The following is a 21,313-nucleotide window of genomic DNA, read 5'->3' as shown; positions in this document are numbered from 1 at the left end:
AAAATTGCTGACAAGAAAGACAAGGTCTTAAGATCATGACCTAAGATGTTTACTTTTCCTTCCCCTCTTATTATTATTGTAACATTATTGTTACATCTAGGCTGACTAAGAATTCTGAAGAACTCAAAAGCTTGCACACTGATTTGTGTCATGTCGGTCCTAACAAAAGGCATGATATGGCTTGTTGTTCTTGTTTTTTGTCTCTGCTTTGTATCAACATGGCTACATGCAACTTCTTCACTCCTTATAAGAATCTGATGCAGCAGGTACTTGGCAGTCTATCAGACTCTGAAAACCAGAATGACATCCAGAACCGGTCCAGTGATCGATCAGTGACCCAAAATCTATCTTGTGTCCAGCTCCCATGTAGCTAATGTTAAGTTAATAAAATGTTATTCATTGTTATATACCTACCTTCCAATAGATCCTTCCTGATTTTTATCAGGCCAGTTGGTCCTTTTTTGTTTTTGGTAATACTAGAACAATCACATGATCTGGCACAGTCAACTTAAAGAAAAAAAGAGTTCAGATATTTCACTTTGTCAATCTCCTTATAGGTTTCCATTTGTGTTTTTTTTTATACAAGCTTAGCCAGATCTATGAGATCATAGACTAGAAATAGGACATAATGGCAAACACAGCAATTATAATGAGTGGAAACCCAGTAGATGGCTAACTATCAACTATTTCTGAGAGCTACTGTTTTTCTAATCTGTTTTTCCCATGGAGAGGAGGTGGTAAGAGCAGAACTGGCAAGATAGTACTTGTTTGCCTCAAGGCATAATGTCAAATGACAAGAACATGCTGTATGCTGTCTGTTAAACATATTAATTTGAATTTAATATAGGGTTTGGGTGTGTTTTAATTTTGAAAGGAAGACAAACTTCTAGCTCAAGCATAGGTATTATCTGTATTCTACGTAATAATTAATAAAAGATAACAGTTGACCTCTGCCTGCCAATTGGGATCTTTTAGTGCTGCTCTTAGGACACTATGTTTGCTGGGTATGGGCTTTCAAAACAGTGGCACAGTTCAGAGCAGTTCAGCAAGAGACTCTCATTTCAAAGTATATTTCCGTAACTTCACTACATTTTTTCAAACTTAACAATGATGTATATGGGAAGACTACCAACTTCATGCAATGAGCACACAATGCCTGTGATTCTCTGGATAAGTGTGGTCACTAGGGTTGCTAGCTCTGGGTTGGGAAATACCTGGAGATTTTTTTGGGGGAAGGGTGGAGTCTCAGGAGGGCAGGGTTTGGAGAGGGGAGGGACTTCAATGCCTTAGAGTCCAATGGCCAAAGTTTCCATCTTCTCCAGGGGAAGTGATCTTTGTAGCCTGGAGATCAGTTGTAATAGTGGGATATCTCCTGCCACCACCTGGAGGTTGGCAACCCTGTGTGTATGTGTTAAGTGCCGTCAAGTCGCTTCCGACTCATGGCGACCCCATGAATGAAAGTCCTCCAAAATGTCTTATCTTTGACAGCCTTGCTCAGATCTTGTAAATTGAAGGCTGTGGCTTCCTTTATTGAGTCAATCCATTTCTTGTTGGGTCTTCCTCTTTTCCTGCTGCCCTCAACTTTTCCTAGCATGACTGTCTTTTCCAGTGACTCTTGTCATCTCATGACGGCAACCTTGGCAACCCTAGTGGTCACCATATTGTGTAACGCATATTTACCAAACCTTGGAATAAAAAAATGGCTAATCCAGTGTTTGGATCATGAGCACGTACACTGAACGTGCTTGGTAAATATGCACGTCACCTTGCTCATGCAACATGATCATCAGGCATATGAGGAGCATTATGGTTAGCATGCGTTCCTTTCATGGTTGGTAGGTTCCTGGTATATGGGATTGTCTGAAAAAGTGTATGGTGATAAACTAGGTCAATGATGACAACCAAATAAATCACAGAACTTTTATTCTTTTTTTTCAAATTGCAGAGATGTTCTAATTAGCCAAGCAAATGGTGTGGCATCTTTCTAGATAAGGCTTTTCTGCTGTTTCCATAGCTAACCTAAAAATGCTTGAGATGGACGACCTCCTACAGATTCAGTACCAGTGCAGTGACATTTCCTTACAATGAAACGTTTTGAGCCTAACCCAGGAACTTTACGCACATGTTTTTAGTTGCAAAGTGCTTGTACCATACAAAGAGAAACAAGGACTCTGTGTCTCCCGTGGAGATTTAGTGCTGTCTCATGCATTATTTAAAACTGTACATTCTTAGTTTTTTGATGCTGACATTTTCAAGAGAGTTTTGCCAGCTGTCAAACAATCATGTCACTTATCCGTTCTGTGAGAATGCCATGTTTTTAGGAAAAAGCAAATCAAAACAGAGGAAGTGATAAACTACACAAGAAAATCAGCCTTCTAAAGAGGAGTGCCATATTGCATAACTGCTGGAATATTATGCTCTGAGGAAGCAGGTTTCACTTTATACAGCATTATATTTACTATAATTGGTTAAACCTTTGGCAGTTATTCCAGTCTCTGGGGGTTTTTCATGAATGCTTTCCACAAAAATAAATAAAATGCTACAAATGCTGCAGATTCATTGGCGTTGACGCTTAAACTGTAGCTAAACTGAGGACATAGTTGTACCTGTTGCTGCTTCCTTGCACCTGGAAGCAGAAGAATGCAAGAGCCTTAAAAACAGCAGAAATGGTGTGTTATGGGGAAATCAATGAAGACCATTATTTTATATGTACAGGCTTTGCTGCTATTCCAGTTCCATTATTAGTACTATCTATACTTAAGTAGGGCAGACAGATGAAGGACCTGCACTGCTTAGAGACAAATATTGTAGTAGGGAAAATGATTGTGTGTGTGTGTGTGTGTGTGTGTGTGATATGCATTAGGAAAAAATGCAGTGTGTTCCAACCGTAGGGGGAAAAAACATTTTTTATTTCACCCTTCGCATTGGGCATATGTGAATTTGAAGATCTCCCAAAATGACCCCAACCGGCAGCATCACCATGAAAAAGCCATAATCAGAGCTCACTCTATTATACAACTTAAAAGAAACCAGATCATGGATACAGCCCCTCGACTCCTATTAAGCAGTACCTAACCCCCCAAATGATCTTACTGCTTGACCTACCTCAGCATAGCCCATGGGTCGCAAAAGTGTGGCTCCCTAGCCGCATGCGGCTCTTTGAGCCCGTGATTGCGGCTCTTTCCACGTGCGGGCACGCAGGCACGCGCGGGGTGGGTCTGTCAGTCGACGGGAGAAGTGGCACAGGCGGGCCGCAGTTGCCAGGGCGACCCAAGGGAGGCATCTCCTCTTTCCACCGTCCCCAAAACACTCAACCCCCCCTCCCCGCCCCATAGCTTGTCCTTAGTTGAAGGTTACTAGGCGATGAGCATGCTTGCCCTGGAGCCTCCGCCGCCGCCCTCCTGAACTGGCCCGTCCAGCACGCTGATGCAGGCCGGCAGGGGGACGAAGGCCTGGCCTCCCTCCTGTTGTGCATTGTTCCGTGTCGCCGGTTGCTGGGCGAGACGCCGAGGTTACAACCTCCAGCCCGGCGGCGGCCTCCTCCGCCTGCTCTCTCCACGTGCCCTTCGGTGGCTTTTGCAGGTAGGCTGGCCGGGGAGAGGCGAGGGAGGTCCGGCGCGCCTTGCAAGCTCCCTCCCTGAGCGGCGACGAGGGCGACACGCCCCTATCCCCCTCCGAAGGCAGCCCTTGGCCTGCTCGCCCTCTCGCCTGTGAGGAGGGAAGCCCCGGCAGACTCCGACTTGGTCCCATGTGAGGCTGCTGGCAAGCCACGGAGGGGAATGGGGGGAAGGCCCGGGGCCCAGCGGGAAAGCGTTTCATCCCCGGCCGGCCGCCTCTTTCAGCTTGCAGGCCCGGGTTTGAATGCGCCCCGCCAAACCCCACCGGAGCCTTCTGCCTGGCATGCAGGGCGCTCGAGGAGGGCCAGGCAGCCCCTCAACAGTCGCGCATCCGCCAGAGAAGGCCTGCCATCCCCCGCCGTCCTCCCCCTCCCCCTCTCCTTTCTCCCCCTCTTCTTTCTTCCTTCCTTCCTTCCATCCTTTCTTCCCCAGTTCCTTCCTTCTCTTTCCTTTCCCAGTTCCTTCCTTCCTCTTTCCTTTCCCAGTTCCTTCCTTCCTCTTTCTTTCTGTCCCTCCCCCACTCTTTCTTCCTTCCTTCCATCCTTCCTCCCTTTCATCCTTTCTTCCCCAGTTGCTTCCTTCTCTTTCCTTCCCAGTTCCTTCCTTCCTCTTTCTTTCTCTCTGTCCCTCCCCCACTCTTCCTTCCTTCCTTCCTTATTCCCTTTCATCCTTTCTTCCCCAGTTCCTTCCTTCTCTTTTCTTTCCCAGTTCTTTCTTTCTTTCTTTCTTTCTTTCTTTCTTTCTTTCTTTCTTTCTTTCTTTCTTTCTTTCTTTCTTTCTTTCTTTCTTTCTTTCTTTCTTTCTTTCTTTCTTTCTTTCTTTCTTTCTTTCTTTCTTTCTTTCTTTTTGTTTTCTCCTTCCTTCCTTCCTTCCTTCCTTCCTTCCTTCCTTCCTTCCTTCCTTCCTTCCTTCCTTCCTTCCTTCCTTCCTTCCTTCCTTCCTTCCTTCCTTCCTTCCTTCCTTCCTTCCTTCCTTCCCCAGTTCCTTCATTCTCTTTCCTTTCCCAGTTCCTTACTTTCTCCATCCCTCCCACCTCCCTTCCTCTACTAGGGTTGCCAACCTCCAGGTGGTGGCTGGAGACCTGGCAACCCTAGAATCTCCCCCAGTGTACCTACAGTTTAATTAAGACTTAAAACTTTAATTAAAGTTTATTAAGTTAATAAACAGTGTACCTACCTATATAGTTTAAGTTTAAGAAATTTGGCTCTCAAAAGAAATCTCAATCGTTGTACTGTTGATATTTGGCTCTTTTGACTAATGAGTTTGCCGACCCCTGGCATAGCCTATCTGTCCAGGCCTTAAAACAGTCCACACATCTGTCCAAAATACAGTTGTTGGAGGATGGCTACTCTGAGGTCTCTGATGAATCATAGTTGTGATTTCAGTGTCATGCTAAACTGCATATTTTGGTTTATATATATGGAAACAACTTTCATAGATAGGCTTACCAGGTCCCTCCTCTCCTCCAGCAGGAGGTTTTTGTAATGGAGGTGAGGTGAGATCACGTACGCTCGGCCGCGTCACTTCTGGTTTACACCGGGAAGTGCTGCATCGCAAGGGGCCTTTACCACTTAAACTGGGAGTTTGAGTGGTAAAAGGCCCGCTGTGATGTGCACTTCTGGGTGTAAAATGCATTGCAAGGGGCTGTTTACCATTCACACTTGCAGAGGTAAAAGGCCCCTTGCGATGCATTTACACCCAGAAGTGCCGCATCGCAAGGGGCCTTTTACCACTCAAACTGGGAGTTTGTGTGGTAAACGGCCCCTTGTGATGGGGCGCTTCTGGGTGTAAACCGGAAGTGACGTGGCACCATGGGCAGGCGCGCGTGCGCACACATTGCCCACTGACCCTCAGCTGGTCAGCGGGCAGCCAGGTGGATTGGCGGGGGTTTGCCCGCCACCACCTGGCACTTGGCAACCCTATTCATAGACATTCTGTGAACATGGCAGAGTTAAGAGTGTAAACATACATGTTATAGCAACTAGCCATGCACAAACATGTGGGTGTTTATTCATGGAGGTCAGGAAGGTCCCACACTCCTGGCTTTCCACAAACAATGCAAAACTGAATTATTCAGGAGGGCTTTTCTATGCAGACAATAGAGTTGTACTGTGTTAAATGATTTACATAGTTATTTTGGATAAATCGTTAGAGACTATGGTGTATACTACTGGGTTTAGCTTTCTGTGAAACTAGGATCTTACTATATAATTTTTGCATCATTTACTGTGTCATGTTAATACTTTGCTTCAGTTATGTTTTTAGATTTCTGATTGGCTCTACAACCCTAATCCTATTGTATTGTTTATCGAATGTCTCATCCTGTCGATTGTATTGACTTACTCATGTAATCAGCCTTGAGTCCAGATAAGAAAGGTGGACTCTAAATAACATAAATAAAATAAAGAAAGAAGGCTATGAAAAAAATGTGAAAATAGCTGTATTGTAAAAAAATAGAGCTACGTTTATTTAATTTCCTGATTAGTTCTAATGACTGTATTTGTATGTCTGCAGAATTTAAAAAAATTGTTAAGGTAATTAAGAGCCAGTGTGGTATAGTGGTTACGAGCAGTGGACTCTAATCTGGAGAACTGGGTTCGATTCCCCACTCCTCCACGTGAAGCATGCTGGGTGACCTTGGGCTGGTCACAGTTCTCTCAGAACTCCCTCAGCCCATGCAGAGCCAGGCAATGGCAAGCCACCTCCAAATGTATCCTGCCTTGAAAACCCTACAGGGTCACCATAAATTGGCTGCGACTTGATGCCACTTTCCACCACCAACTCAAGGAAAGAGCAAAACGTTGTGCTGTTGGGTAACAGACCCATGACTGTGTAAGGAGCTGTAGGAACATTATTGGTTGGTGTGTTGGAGCTCCATCTCAAATTCCTGTGGTTTCTGAGCCTTCCTGAGATACTGCCTTCATGTTCAATTTGTTTTCCTGAACACTTTAAACCACGTTCAAATGCACTAAGAAGCATAGAAATTGGCAATATGTAGGCTTATGTAACTACTTAGTTGTGGTTCTGTTTATCCCGGGGAAAACTTCATTTTCAGTTTTCACTTCTTGGTTATTTGGCCTATTTTAATACAGCAAACTGTAGGCTAGAACAAGATGTATTATTTATTCCAGATATGGTAGGCTAATGAGTCTAACAGGCAAACCACTGTAGTTTGTTTGCAGTTCCTTCACAATACTAGACAATTGATTTGCTTAAGAGTTCCTGGAAATTAGCTGAGAAAAAATGCTGGGTTCCTTCTGAAATGAAAAGATAAATGCATGCTTGTGCTTCAGTGTTCTCTTACAATGATTTAGTTCTAGTGAACAATTCAAGCTAAACTTGTTCACAGCCTTGTATTAGCTGTGGTTTCTGTAATAGTAAAGACAAGAGCCAACAAATATAGGAAAAATATTTAGCTGCAATTATTGTGTGTGGCTCAATATGGTGGAAACAGTAGAACTGGAAATGGAATTTTGGCAAGATCCAAATGTAGATGAAGGTAGGTGTTTTTAAAATGCCCCATATGGGATTTTTGGATGTTCGTATTCTGTGACAGAGATGAAGTATAATGGTATCCTATGCCTGATGGAGTCTTGCCTACTCTTGGAGTAATGTCAGTAGTACGTCTTGGACATTTTAGTTCTATTGCAGATGAAGGAATAATTCATAATGTTGGTGCCACCAGAGAATTCCATTATTTCTGTATCTTTTAAAAGTAATTATTCTGGCATTCTGTCCAAAATATATTCTCTAGGTGGCTTATAGTAGTATTAAGTAAAACCAGAATTGGAATATAATTAAATATAACTAGAATTGGAATATAATCAAGAACAACCACAACAAAAGCCAAAATTGTAAAAATACTGCAAGTGTCACAGCAACTGCACCAATACCATAATAGATAAAAGTAGCATGTTGGCCTTAAAAGTCATTTGGAATAGAAAACGTTTTTGCCATTCTTACTAAAAACAAGGTGAGGTGGCATTCTTAGTCAATTCCAAAGAGTGGGAACCACAACTGTAAAGGCCCTGATCCTTGTCATCCTTACCTGTGAAGGTAGGGATCTTAGAGATGAACATCTGATGAGCTGTCCATACAGGGCATATGATACAATCCAAAACATAGGTAACCTCTTCTAAACCCATTAAAGTTAATGGACTTAGTAGGGTGCAATTCTGTTTAAAATTGCTCAGATAATGAACTTGTTTCAAAATTAGTGTAAAATGATTGGTGAATGTCAATAGTAGGACTTCCTCATTTTGAAACAAAATCTAAACCATTTTACTTCTGTTCTGTGGTGTGTATCACTTTTCTTTAGAGCACTAGTGGTAAGGGGGGTGGTTCAGTAGTAGAGTGTCTGCTTTATACGCAGAAGGTCTCTGTTTCAATCTTCACATCACCATTTAAACAAAGGATCAAGTAGCCAGAAATAAGAAACCTTTGCCTGAGACCCTATAGTGCCTCTGCCTGCAAAAAGAGACAATACAGACAGCCAATAGTCTGAATTAGTATGAGGTAGTTTCATTTCTTTTAACATTGTATTTATGTTATTTATAGTTCAACTTTCTCACAGGGACTCAAGGTGGATTACACATAGCACAACCAACAAAATAGGACATTCAGTAACCAATACATTCCTGTTTTAGAAGTCTGGAACTACCATAAAGAACTGAAGCATAGCATAAGTATTCACATGGCACATTGAGCAGTACAGAAATTACATACATAGGGTCCTGCTTACAATAAGCTATACACAGCAGCATAGACCACAGTCCCTCATTATTTATCCAAGCAAGTCTTCAAAGCCATTTTGTACAGTACAACCCTATTACCTGCACAGAAAAAGCCCTCTTTAATAGTTCAGTTTTGCATAGTTTACGGAAAGCCAGGAGGGTGGGACCTTTCCTGACCTCCTTGGTCAAACCGTTACACAAAGCGGGAGTCACAACAGAGAAAGGACGTGTGTGGGCAGTTGTTGGTCGGGATTTCTGGCCTGTAAGAATGTGGGACTTGTTACATACAATTCTTCATAGATTCTTGGATTGTAGGTTTTCATCATAATAATTGATAGTAAAGATAATTTCTGAATTTTATCTATGTCCCTTGTGCTTGAATTCTTAGACTGTCAGTTTGTTGGAGATCTCCAAATAAAAGTCTTTAGGGTTTCATTCAATATATTACTCATAATACATTTTCTGAGTTGCAGTGCAGTACATATGAAAATCCTGATTTCCATTTTGGTAAGAAAGCTGTCTTGTCAGCAGTTCCCAGCTGTTTTGAGGCCAAGATTTTCCAGTCTTTGTGGTTTGCTTGGAAACCCAAAGTACTGTTTTATGCAACAAAACCACAGTACACTCAATACCACAGGAGTTCTGGTCCCTGCAATCCACATTTTTAAAGTAATTTACACAGATTACAGTTGATTGGAAATTAATTCCTTTCTTAGGCTATCCAGTTATGTATTCTAGTTTAGCTGATAATTGTTTCAAATGTACTAATATTCTTGCAGGGTTTCCGGTACATATTATTAGCTATACTCTCCCAGAGTTAATTGTTGAAAGTGTACTGTATAATGTAGATAATTTAATATTGAAGTCATGATATCACAGATGCTTAAAGTAGCCAATGTAAAGTGGCTTGTGTATTTATATTACATTAAAATGTGGAAAGAAAAGCCTTTTATTATGAGACATCTGTACATTCAATCACATTGGTTTTTCCATATTTTTTTCCACTTGGATTTTACTCATATTCTTTATTTGAATGGAAAAAACCACATTTTGAGAGCAGAAGCTTTACAACAGAATGAAAAAAATTGGTTTAAGTTACTTTTGAAGTCCAGTCCCTTTCAGTCTTCCAGAAAAACTGTTCTCCTGGGGTTCATTTTCAAGCCTGAAAACATTGTTTTATTTAAGGAATTCAATAAGATTTTCCAAGTATAAATCAGGCAAATGCTTTCAGCTTTATCAGGGTGAATTGATGCTGCATATTGCTGTGAAGTTGTATACCCTTTGTGAGTATATAACAAATACAACTTCACAATAAAGCTTCATTCTTAAATCTCTGTTTGTCAATGCAGGCCTGATTTATAGGGGTATTCTTCACGGTGGATTTTGCTTCGGTTTCTAATCGGAGCAAACAATAAACCGATTTAAATAGCTTTTTCATGGCAGCGCAGATTCTCTTCCGATCCCGAGGCATTTTCAATTTTTCACGGGAGAAACAGCGCACTTCTCTGTGCTGCTTACGTCTGCTGCCGCTCATGACTCACCGCTCCAAATCCGCCTAATCCCGCCCACTCTTCCCATGATCCTGTGTGTGTGTGTTTTTTTTTGGGGGGGGGCATCCTGAGAGCAGCACATCCAAGCCAAAACTCCCGTCACCCTTCTGAAGAGAGGCTGCCAGTCTGCTCTGGATCTCCCTCCAGCTGGTGCGATCCTATGTGTGTGTGTGTTGGGGGGGTGTGACCTGAGAGCAGCAAATCCAAGCCAAAACCCCCATCACCCTTCTGAAGAGGGGCAGCCAGTCTGCTCTGGGTCTCCCTCCTGCCGGTGCAATGCTGTTAGAGTGGCAACTCCCCCAGCCAATCACCATTCTTGGGGGAGGAGAAAGGAGACGTCCCGGGGAGCGAAGCAAACATTTTTTCATGGGCATCCGAGCAACAAAACGCTCTTCTACTAGAAAGTACGGCTCAGAAGTGGTTTGGATTGCCTCTCTTTTAACCCGGCTTATTTTGCTCAGTGGGGGAAAACACGGATCTGGAGTGAATAACCAAAATTTGCCTCCGATGCAAATCAGCATTGAAACAGCAGCAAATCTCCATGAAGAATACCCCATAGTGTATTAAAGAGGCAGACTAGAAAACAGGTTGGTGAGAACTATCCCAATACTGAGTATTATGATAATGTATTTTGGTTCCAAGACCTATCAGCTTACAAAGGATTGGGCTGTATCCCAGCACTCTGCCCAGCTAAGAGTGATGTGTTGTGTTCATTCAAAGTGCATCCCATAGAATCATAGACTTGGAAGGGGCCATATAGGCTAGCTAGTCCAATCCCCTGCTTAATGCAGGATCAGCCTAGAGCATCCTTGACAAGTGCTTGTCCAGCCTCTGCTTAAAGACTGCCAGTGAGGGGGAGCTCACCACTTCTCTAGGTAACTGATTCCACTGTAGAACAACTCTTATTGTAAAACTTTTTTTCCCTAATGTCCAGCTGGTACCTTTCCTTCCGCAATTTAAATCCATTATTGCGAGTCCTATCCTCTGCTGCCAACAGGAACAGCTCCCTGCCCTCCTCTAAGAGACAACCCTTCAGATACTTAGAGAACAGTCACGTCACCCCTCAACCTCCTCTTCTCCAGACTAAACATTCCCAACTCCCTCAGCCTATCCTCGTAGGGCTAGGTCTCTAGGCCCTGATCATCCTCGTCGCTCTCCTCTGCACCTACTTGATTCCATCCACATCCTTTTTGAAGTGAGGCCGCCAGAACTGCACACAGTACTCCAGGTGCATCCTGACCAATGCAGTGTACAACAGAACTATGACATCTTGTGATTTGGAAGTTATGCCTCTGTTAATGCAACCCAAGATTGCATTAGCTTTTTTGTCGCTGCATCACACTGGCTGCTCATATTTAACTTACGTTCCACTTGTACCCCAAGATCCTGTTCACACACACTGGTGCTGAGAAGTGTATCCCCCATCCAGTATGCATGTCCCTCATTTCTGTTACCCAGATGAAGAACTCGGCACTTACCCTTGTTGAATGGCATCCTGTTCACATCATCCCACTTTCCCAGTGTGCTCAGATCTCATTGAATTCTATCTCTATCTTCTGGTGTGTTCGCTGCTACTCCCAATTTGGTATCATCTGCAAATTTAATGAGTAGTCCCTCCACACCCTCATCCAGATCATTTATAAAAAGATTGAAAAGTACCGGGCCCAGAACCGAACCCTGTGGCACCCCACTAGACACCTCTTTCCACTCAGATGAAATGCCATTGACTACTACTCTTTGTGTGTGGTTCTGCAACCAGCTCTCTATCCACCTAACTATCCTAGAGTCTGTCCCACAGTCCTCTAGTTTACCCATCAGAACATCATGGGGAACATCCCACCGGCAAAGGAACCTTGTGTTGATGGAACATGCTACCCTTAGCTGTAAGATATAGCCCTTTATCTCCAGGCTTAATGTAATTTGTTTTAGACTTTCTACATAATTCATAACAGATTTGTATACTCAGGCTATTTAGTAATCAAGTTAGACTATGAACTGAATCACATATCATTTCTAAAAATGTAAATTGAGCTTCAGAGTAGAGAAATAATTTAACAAATTATTTGTAACCCAGAGGATCCTGAAATTTGCAGCAGCTGGTAGTCATTTCTGGTGTAGATTTCAGAGTTATAGTTCTCGGAGGGTGATGAGAGTATCTGTGATAGTCATTAGATTTTAACATCCCTACTTTTTGTAGCAAATCCTTTTCAGTCAAGAAATTATTTAAAATGGATGTGGATCTTGTAAGCTATATTATATATGTAAATATAGTATATGCAGAAATACTCTTCTGAATTTAGGCCTTGAATGTTTGTCTTCCATTTGTCAATGTGATTTATAGGTACTGACTTTTTTGCTTAATGTTTTGATTTTATTTCACAGCCATTTAATTTCCCCCTTTCTAGTTTAATTTAATATTTATTGCTTGCATCCTAACCCACAACACTTCTTGTATTTCTTCTTTTCTTGCAGAGCGCGGCTCTCCTCGTGACTTAGTCACTAGAGACATAACTGATACTACTATTGGAGTATCGTGGACAGCAGCGCCAGGAGCAGTTCATCATTACAGAATTGTATGGAAATCACTTTATGATGATGAGTCTGGAGAGAAAACAGTTCCTGGAAATGTCATAAATACTGTGCTGGAAAACCTAAAGCCTGAGACTAAGTATAAGATTTCAGTCCTGGCTTCATATAGAAGTGGAGAAGGAGCTCCTCTAGAGGGAGAAGCAACAACTGAAGGTAGGTAGAACACTGCCCTTTGTCTTGTCTTTCCTTACCTCAAATCAATGAGGCACTGCAGTCTTGTGACCCCAAAACTGGAAATCATCTTAAAACAGGAATAGAGGAACTGATACATCCCCATCCAAAATTAAGGTGTGGACAGTTGTTCATTTGATCTGATATTTTAGCCTGATATATTACCTGATTTGTGGCCCCATGGGCAAAGCAGCTGCGCCAGGAAAAGGAAGGATAATGAATACACAGACAATGATTTATTGGGATAAAAAAGGCCACAGCTTTATTGATTACAACAGATGGAGCATTGGAGAGGCATAAGGAGAAACGGATCCAGGCATTGAATGACCACTCTGAAATCTGATCGATTGGTAGACCTACCCCAACCCGACTGTTGGGGTAGCAACTGGAGTGGTGTATGGGTGGTTCCACTAGGACATAAATCTCTGAGTGCATCCTATGCCATCTGGGAATGGAGCTAGCGACAGCCCCAAGCTGGGCATTGATGATGTACTCCATCCCAAGACCTCCTTAAATGGGCGAAGGAGGTGGAGCGACACAGGGAGTGCCTGCATCATCAACCTTTGATGCCTGCATGCCACTACACCTGCCCCCCAGAGCAGCAATAGGCTGCAAGGCACGAGGTGGCGGGTAGGCATGCCTGGCAATGTGGTAGGGGTGAGAGTGGCAACGCTTACCCCCAGGAGCTGCTTTCGGAGCAGAGCCGCAGCCCAGCTGACCGCAGTGGGGCAGCCCTGATAAGTGGTGGCCACATGCTTTGTATTCTCAGCCATTAAACTATTTTTAAAATTCCACACTCTGAAACTAGAGAGAGCTCCTTAGTCAGGCCCTGCTGAATATTTCCACAAACAGGGTGAGGCACATTGTTTTGTGCAGCTAAAGAAGAAATAGGGTTGTCAACCTTGAAGTAGGGCTTGGCGATCTCCTGGATTTACAGCTGATCTCCAGACTACAGAGATCAGTTTCCTTGAAGAAAACTGCAGCTTCAGAGGGTAGACTCTATGGCATCACATCACTGCTGAACTTCCTCCCCATACTCTCCCTTCCTAGGCTCTTGCCCCAAATCTCTAGGAATTTCCCAAGTCAGAGTTAGCAGCCCTTAAAGGATATCCTTCAAAAAAATTTTTTTAAGTATGCAGTAAGCTGTGTTGCTGCCCAGCTCAGCCTTCAGAGAAGCAGTGAAGTATAAAATTTGGGCTGTGGAAAATTTGTTCACATGGAACTGCTATCTAACTCAAACCTAAGAGAAGAAAAAATGATGGAAGATAATTGAACCTGTGAATTGATAAATGCTTTAAATTAAGCTGAAATGAGTCATGCTATTTAACTGAGCCTTAGCAGAAAAGGCCTACAGTATCACAGTGGAGTTCCCTTAGATTTTTTTTTTATTAAACTTGACGTGAGCTGGAATCTTTGTATCTGTTATGGGCAGAGTTAGGTGGGGGTAAGGGTTTTGGTAGGCAGGGCTCTTCCCTTGTTCCTGTGGGCTGTTCTTACATTTCTAGTAACAGAAATTCTGATTTTGCTGCTTCCATTCATGCCAGAAGCCAAGGGTTGGGTTGGAAAGTTCAGATTTGTGCCAGCTTAACTTCATGGCTTTGATGTTTCTTGGTGCAGTCAAGGAGGTTGACTGGCACAGCAGGGCTGGGTACTTAACATAGCCACCTGTTATGGCTTCTTTTCTTGTGTTGAAAAAAACAGGAAGCAGGAATCAGAGCTCTGTGTGGGATAAAAGGAGAGGTTTCAACAATCTAGAGAAACAGAAACCCTGTGTGAACTTAAGATTGTTTATTCAAAAATGTTGAGAGAGCTGTTGTTGCAGCATTTTTGGCTGAATTGAAGTATTTTTTGAGTGAAGACTCGGTCATTATGATGCCAAGGTGATTTTGTCTTTCCAGAACCAAACACAAATAGGGAAGAAAATTTGGACTTCAGAAGCATTTGGAGAACATTCCCCAAATATAGAAAAATTGTTGCTTTTGAAAAGATATTCACCAAAATTTACATGAGGTGGATTTATCTCCTATAAATATAGCTTGGGAGGGAAGGCAGCATGGTATAGTCCAATCTCATCAGATCTCGGAAGCTAAGCAGGGTTGGTACTTGGAAGGGAGACCACCAAGGAAGGCTCTGCAGAAGAAAGCAATGGCAAACCACCTCTGCTTAATCACTTGCCTTGAAAACCCTTTGCTGGAGTTGCCATTAGTCGGCTGTGACTTAACGGCACATCACACACACAAATGTAACTTGAGAAGAAAATTTGAGGTTAAAAAAACTGAGGGTAATTCCCCATCAAAAATATCAAGCATTCTAAACATTTTATCTGAAAAAGAAAATCAAGTCATCTCTTTGCCAAGCTGCAAAAATTAACATAGTTTGTGTTATATTTTTGTATATATTTGGTAGGATAAATTAAACTTGGGAAAAAAACCCCCAATAGTTTCTTCCTTTTATTTTACTTCTAAAAGTGTCACCAAGTTCTAGAGCCGTGAGAGTGGATCAAGAGACAGAGACTACAATGAGAGTTACTTGGCAACCTGCACCTGGAAAAGTTGTAAGCTACCGCGTTGTTTACCGTCCCCGGAGGGGAGGAAGACAGCTATTCACTAAAGTGCCACCTACCTCTACCGCTGCAACACTGAAACGACTGCAGCCGCTGACAACTTATGACATTTCTGTCATTCCAATGTACAAAACTGGGGAAGGAAACCACAGGCAAGGAGAAGGAACAACAGGTATATATTTATCTACAATGGAACTACAGGGACTGTAGAATATAGTTTTATAGCATATTTGAGGGTTAGCTAGGCTGTCAAAGACAGCTATATATTTCTTTGAAAACATTTCTTGTTTATTATTTCAGATATCTATTAAATTGTGCCTCAGCTTGCTGCAGATGGGGTATATTCACCCAACTTCATGGCAGAGCCGGCCATAGCAGATGTGATGTAAGCCACTTGACATCTGCAAGCCATCTGAGCCAACTTCTACAGAGACTGGGCTGATCCCCATGTGTTAAATCCCTGGCTAGTACTAAAGACAGAACAGAACAGGGAGATTAGTGAAGTTGGCACAGATTACATAGACCAAACTAGATCTTGTCATAGGATCTTGGCACAAATCCCATGCAGTTTTGTTCCTCCTTTTTTCCGACAAGTACTGATCCCTGCCTATCTCATTTAACACTAAACCACAGGAACAAAAAGATGGGAAGAACCTGGCTTTCTATCATTTCTGATCTTTTACATGGAACCAATGATATTCAATACTTAATTTCAAGATTCAACATAGGTTAATCTCAGAAACATTTTCATTTCTGGGCTCTGTCATGGATGGTGTAACTTAATAATATTAAAGAGAGTACTTCTGAGCATATGTGCCTGATAATCACAACTAGCCCATGCTCATATGAGGTTTAGGGAAAGTCATTTAGTTTGATAGATGAGTGCTGCTGTAGTATCAAACCTGAGCAATGCTTGAGTGCAGAAACTCTGTTGCAGGAATAATAGCTTGGCAGGGTTTTAAAATTATGTTTTGGTCTTAGTTGAAATGGTTTACATTATCTTCTTCCCTGGGCACCAAATTTAAGCTGCTAAATATAGTCATGGCACCTAGAGTACACCTTCTCCTTGAGGAGTGAAAACAACGCATGTTCCTATTTCATTCTCTGTTATAATCCATGGTTTTTGTTCTTCAAGATTTAGTTAAAAACAAAAAACTGGATTACATTCAAACCAGAAACAAAAGTTGGTTCAGTAGGGGAAATAGTGCTTACTAAACCAATAGCATATTATTTCAGTGATCTAAATGGCTGGTACTGTGTTTCCACATGTATTGACTTGCCCTTAGATGTTCTAAATAGTGTGGGTTCTTGATGTTCTAGAGAGCAGTTATTTGTTCCTTTTTATCCCTCACAATTATGATCAGAAGTCATTTCTTGATGCTCTTCAAAAATCTGGATTCTATAGAGTACTTGTGTTCTCTGGGATAGAGGGTTCTTTCAGCTTTAATGTTAATTCCCCATCTTTGTCGGAAACAGCCCTCACATTTTAATCTTCTGATTCTAGGGGAGGGGCTGTGGCTCAGTGGTAAAGCATCTGCTTGGCATGCAGAAGGTCCCAGGTTCAATCCCCAGCATCTCCAGTTAAAGAGGCAAATAGGTGATGTGAAAGACCCCTCCTGAGACCCTGGAGAGCCGCTGCCAGTCTGAGTAGACAATACTGACTCTGATGGACCAAGGGTCTGATTCAGTATAAGGCAGCTTCATGTGTTAAGCAAATGTACAGCTCCCTCAACATAATTTTCCACATCTCCATAATTGCCTGTCAATGACTAGGATCCCTGGGGAAAGGAATCGGTGTAGTCCTGAGTACATCCCTTGATTTTCTGTGTGCAGGCAGATTCCTCAGCATTTGATCGCTAATCTTGCATGTTTAAAAAAAATGTAAAAGCAAGGAAGCCCCTGGTGGAGGGAGGGGAAAAGTGGGAGGGGTGTGTGGAATCAATTGAGGAGGCTGGATATAGGTGTGGGCAGCCAAAAATAAATAAATAACCTATACAGAGCATTTTAGCAAGTTGAGTGAAGCCGAATCAACTTAGAATCAACTTAAAAAAAAACCTTGCAGTAAAAGTGCTTGTAAAAATCCTGAGAGAAGCTGAGGAAACATGGAGACTATTTAGGGACCAGAACACTTGAAGAAAAGAAAAAAAAAGTCAAACTGGATCAGGGCCAAAATCAACAAATACACACGTGTGAAGTAGCCCATAGAAGTACCCTTCAGAGCTTCTTCCTATATCTAAGTCTTTCTCTCACATATATGCCTCTTGTCATGATGATGGATATTTTGGAAATTAAAATTTTTATTTCTATATTAAACATGAAACAAGGTTTGTCAATTTTCATTGAATATTTGATTTTTTGGCATATTCTTTGGCTGTTGCAGCTTCCCCCTTTAAAGCTCCCAGAAATCTGAAGACGTCTGATTCTACAATGTCAAGCTTTCGAGTTACATGGGAGCCAGCTCCTGGGGAAGTGAAGGGGTACAAAGTAACTTTTCACCCTACTGGAGACAATAGACACCTTGGAGAATTAATAGTTGGGCCATATGACAACACAGTAGTATTGGAGGAGCTCAGGTATTGATGATATTTTTTTTTCCAGGAATGATGTAGACAAACCAAAGAACATGTCCCATTGAACTCTCTTTCCAGACATACCTACCATACCAACTCTGTTGTTTTCAATCTACACTAGTAGCTTCCTTGAGTAACAAAAGTAAATGGTCCGGCTAGAAATATTCTCAGTACATAAAATGCAATCCTGCTGCGCTCCATTTTGTCCCTCTGCTGTTTAACATTTACATGAAACCACTGGGAGAGATTATAAGGGGATTTGTAGTAAGGTGTCACCAATACGTGGATGACATCTAGCTCTACTTCTTCTTAACAACAAATGGGTCTGTGGAAATCCTGAACATGTGCCTGGAGACAGTAATTGAATGAGGGCAAAAAGACTAAAGTTTAATCCAGACAAGACTGAGGTGTTGCTGATCAATGACCAAGCTGCTTGAGGACTGAGGAGTCTGTCTGTCCTGGAGGGGGTTACACCTCCCCCTGAAGGAATAGGACCTTAGCTTGAGAGTACTGCTGGATCCTAGCTTACAGTTGGAGGCCTAGATCTCCTCTGTGACATGGAATGCCTTTTATAAGCTTTGTCTTATATGCCAGCTATGACCATTCCTTGAAAAGTGTGATCTGGCCAAGGTAGAATTGGCAGGCATGGCCTAGCTACCAGCAGGAGTCCAGGGGACAGGGAACATGAGGAGCACCATTGGCAACAGCATAACATCACTTCTGGGGAAAACTCAGAAATGACATCACGACTCTCTAGGAATCACCAGAAACTGTGGTGATACCATAGAATTTCCAGTGATTCCTAGAGAGGGCTGATGTCACTTCTGGGGCTTCCCCAGAATTGACATCATAACGTTGGCCCAATGGTGAGCTTTTTTGTTTTTTCCCTCCCACCACTGCTGTGAGAGGTGGCAGGAAAAGATATGCAATTCAAAGTGTTGTTTCTTACATTAAAACCCCTAAATGGCTTGGGGCTAGGGTACTTGAAGGAATTCCCCCTCCCATGTTGTCCAGCCTGTCAGTTGAGACCTGTGGCACAAGCCCTGCTCTCTGTTCCCCCACCTTCAGAAATGAGACAGGTGACAACTAGAGACAGGGCTTTTTCAGTAATGGCACTTTGCTTGTGGAATGCCCTTCCCCTTGATGCTAGCCTGGTCTCTATGTTGCTTTGTTTTAGGCACCAGGCTAAAACATTTGTCCATCCAGGCTTATGTCTGGAAACGTGTATTTTAAGATACAGGCAGTCTATTTTATGGTCTATATTTTTATGTTGGGTTGGGTTTTTATGCTGTAATTTAATATTGTTTAATGTTTTGTTACAAAATTTTGTAAGCCACCTCAGGTGTGTTTCTGGAGAGGCAGCATAAAAGAATTCTACATAAATAAATGTAGGAGCTTCTAGAAAGCTTATAAAATGTGTGACTAAGTATACCATGTATTTTAGCCTAATTGGATTTTTATATGTACATTTTAATCATGCAGGGCAGGTACTACCTATAAAGTAAATGTTTTTGGAGTATTTGAAGGAGGTGAAAGTATGCCATTGATTGGACAAGAAATGACTACCCTTTCGGATTCTACAGTAATTCCATTTTTATCTAGAGGTAAATATCATTTTTAAGGGAGATTAATAAATATATTTCCTAAACGACATTTTATATTTAATATGCATTCAATTGGTAAAATGAACTCTTTCAGCACAATTACCAGATTCAGTTACTGACTGGCAGGAAGCATTGCTCAATAGAAGAGGATGTTTTTCATAAAGACCATCCCTTGGTCTTAAAATTTCCCACTTCTTGTTAGCATTCAACTTTAGTTAATGACCCTATCTTTTTTTCCAGTAGACCTTTTTCATAATTAATTTTTCACCTATTGCATACTGTTTACAAGCTGTGCAGACCTATGGGTTGCCCTTATTTTGGCAAACGTATGGTGTTTACATTCTGAGCTGTTGTAGTCTAAGTACTTCTGATTTCCATCTCCACTATAGAGAGTCAGTAAAGAACCTGTATAATTACTCCACCACTGTGTTTTTCTACAAATGTGAGAAAACGCTGAAGGTACTCTTTAATAATGAAGGGATTAAACTAGTTTTTCACTTTTAAAATATATAGTTCTCTTTATTATTTTTTTAAAAAAGAAATTATACTGGGAATTTAAATATTGATGCAGTTGCAAATATTTTACCGCATACCTGTGCTTGCTAGATCCAAGAATGAGAACAGAAAGCATTCCAGTCTGAATTTAAAGTGCTACTTAGGTATACCTAAGTATTTTGTTGCTTTTTTAGAACCTGCATGCCATATCACAAATGCTTTTAAATATCTCCTGCCTTATATGTAAACAGTTCCTGAGAGTTTCCCAGTTCTCAGAAGTGACTTTTGGAAAGTGGGGGCAGAGGGCATTGCATTAGAAAAGATAAGATTGTGTATTACTATTGTGTATTACTTGCACTGCTCTGGATCCAACGCCCTGAATTTTAAATGGCTTGCCATGGGGTATGGAAGGTGGGCTGGGTGCACAGAATTAGCTGGCCAGATCTCTGGTTCCAACCCTGTATCTATATTTGAATTGCCTAAGAGAATTCTCTGGAACTAGATGGAAGCACTGTCAGGGGGTTGTGTGAGTGTGTGTGTGTGTGTAGAGGCAAATGTAGAGGGCTGAGGTGAGGAAAAAGCTAGAAAAACTTCCATGTGGATGCAGGGAGAAGAGCTTCATGGAGAATAATCTCTGACCATATGGAAGCAGCCCTGGATCTGAAGACCATGCATAGTGTTTTTTACCTGCAAGCAATGGTTTTTCTGCCTCCTGCACAGCCCATTGTAGACTACAAAAGATGTTGCTGTGGCATGTGATATGTCATGGGATACAACTCCAGGGAGTGGAATTGATGAATCGTGTATATACTTAGAAACACTTTCTCTTCATGCATCTTGCTGTTTGGGTCCTGGCCAGTATTGCTGCATGAACCTTACTTCATAATTTATCATTGTCATGTTTGAAGATTAGATTTGTATTTTCTGTGCAGAAGAGGCTCATGCTTTTAAATTCTCAGGTTCCTGGAATAGGTCTATTAAGGAATCTACAGTACTGGATCTATATTTCAACTGTGATGAGTGTGCCTGATTTTACTCAATGGGATTTCTTCCATGTAAAGACCAGAAGCTATGATGGCATGAAGCCAGAAAATTTTGCAGCTGGTAACATGATCTCCAGAAGAAAGAGGAGGAAGAGTACATTTTTTTTTCATTGAAATGGCTGATGAAAGGATGATTTAAAACTTATGTCTTTCTTTTTTGTATAAATGTTATGTGAATTCCAGCATGTAGAAAGAAAAAAAATGATTCTTATTTTTATTCTACAGTTTGTAATCAGGGGGTTCTCAAAATGATATGCTTTTTTCTGAAGCATTTAAAACTTTGTATAAATGTTTGTTTTTGTCACTTCTGATTCTTGTGTTTTGTGTGTGTTTATGTATCTTTTGTATGTTGTTCTCTTTGTCTTGTGGTTGTCAACGTGC

At 41.7% G+C, this 21,313-nt stretch overlaps 1 protein-coding gene across 1 annotated transcript in view; it reads left to right on the top strand.

Moving 5' to 3' along the window:
• COL12A1 (collagen type XII alpha 1 chain) overlaps positions 1–21,313 on the top strand; it is a 142,127-nt gene that overhangs the window by 35,591 nt on the left and 85,223 nt on the right. The window contains exons 13-16 of the mRNA XM_056856310.1: positions 12,370–12,639; positions 15,126–15,392; positions 17,601–17,793; positions 19,273–19,394. Of these exons, the coding sequence (XP_056712288.1) occupies positions 12,370–12,639; positions 15,126–15,392; positions 17,601–17,793; positions 19,273–19,394 (852 nt within the window). The remainder of the gene's footprint in view (positions 1–12,369; positions 12,640–15,125; positions 15,393–17,600; positions 17,794–19,272; positions 19,395–21,313) is intronic.

Source organism: Euleptes europaea, chromosome 10 (genome assembly GCF_029931775.1).
Source record: "Euleptes europaea isolate rEulEur1 chromosome 10, rEulEur1.hap1, whole genome shotgun sequence".
In the NCBI taxonomy this organism is placed as follows: Eukaryota; Metazoa; Chordata; class Lepidosauria; order Squamata; family Sphaerodactylidae; genus Euleptes; species Euleptes europaea.
Note: the sequence above shows the minus strand (reverse complement) of the source record. Positions and strands in the feature narration are given on the sequence as shown.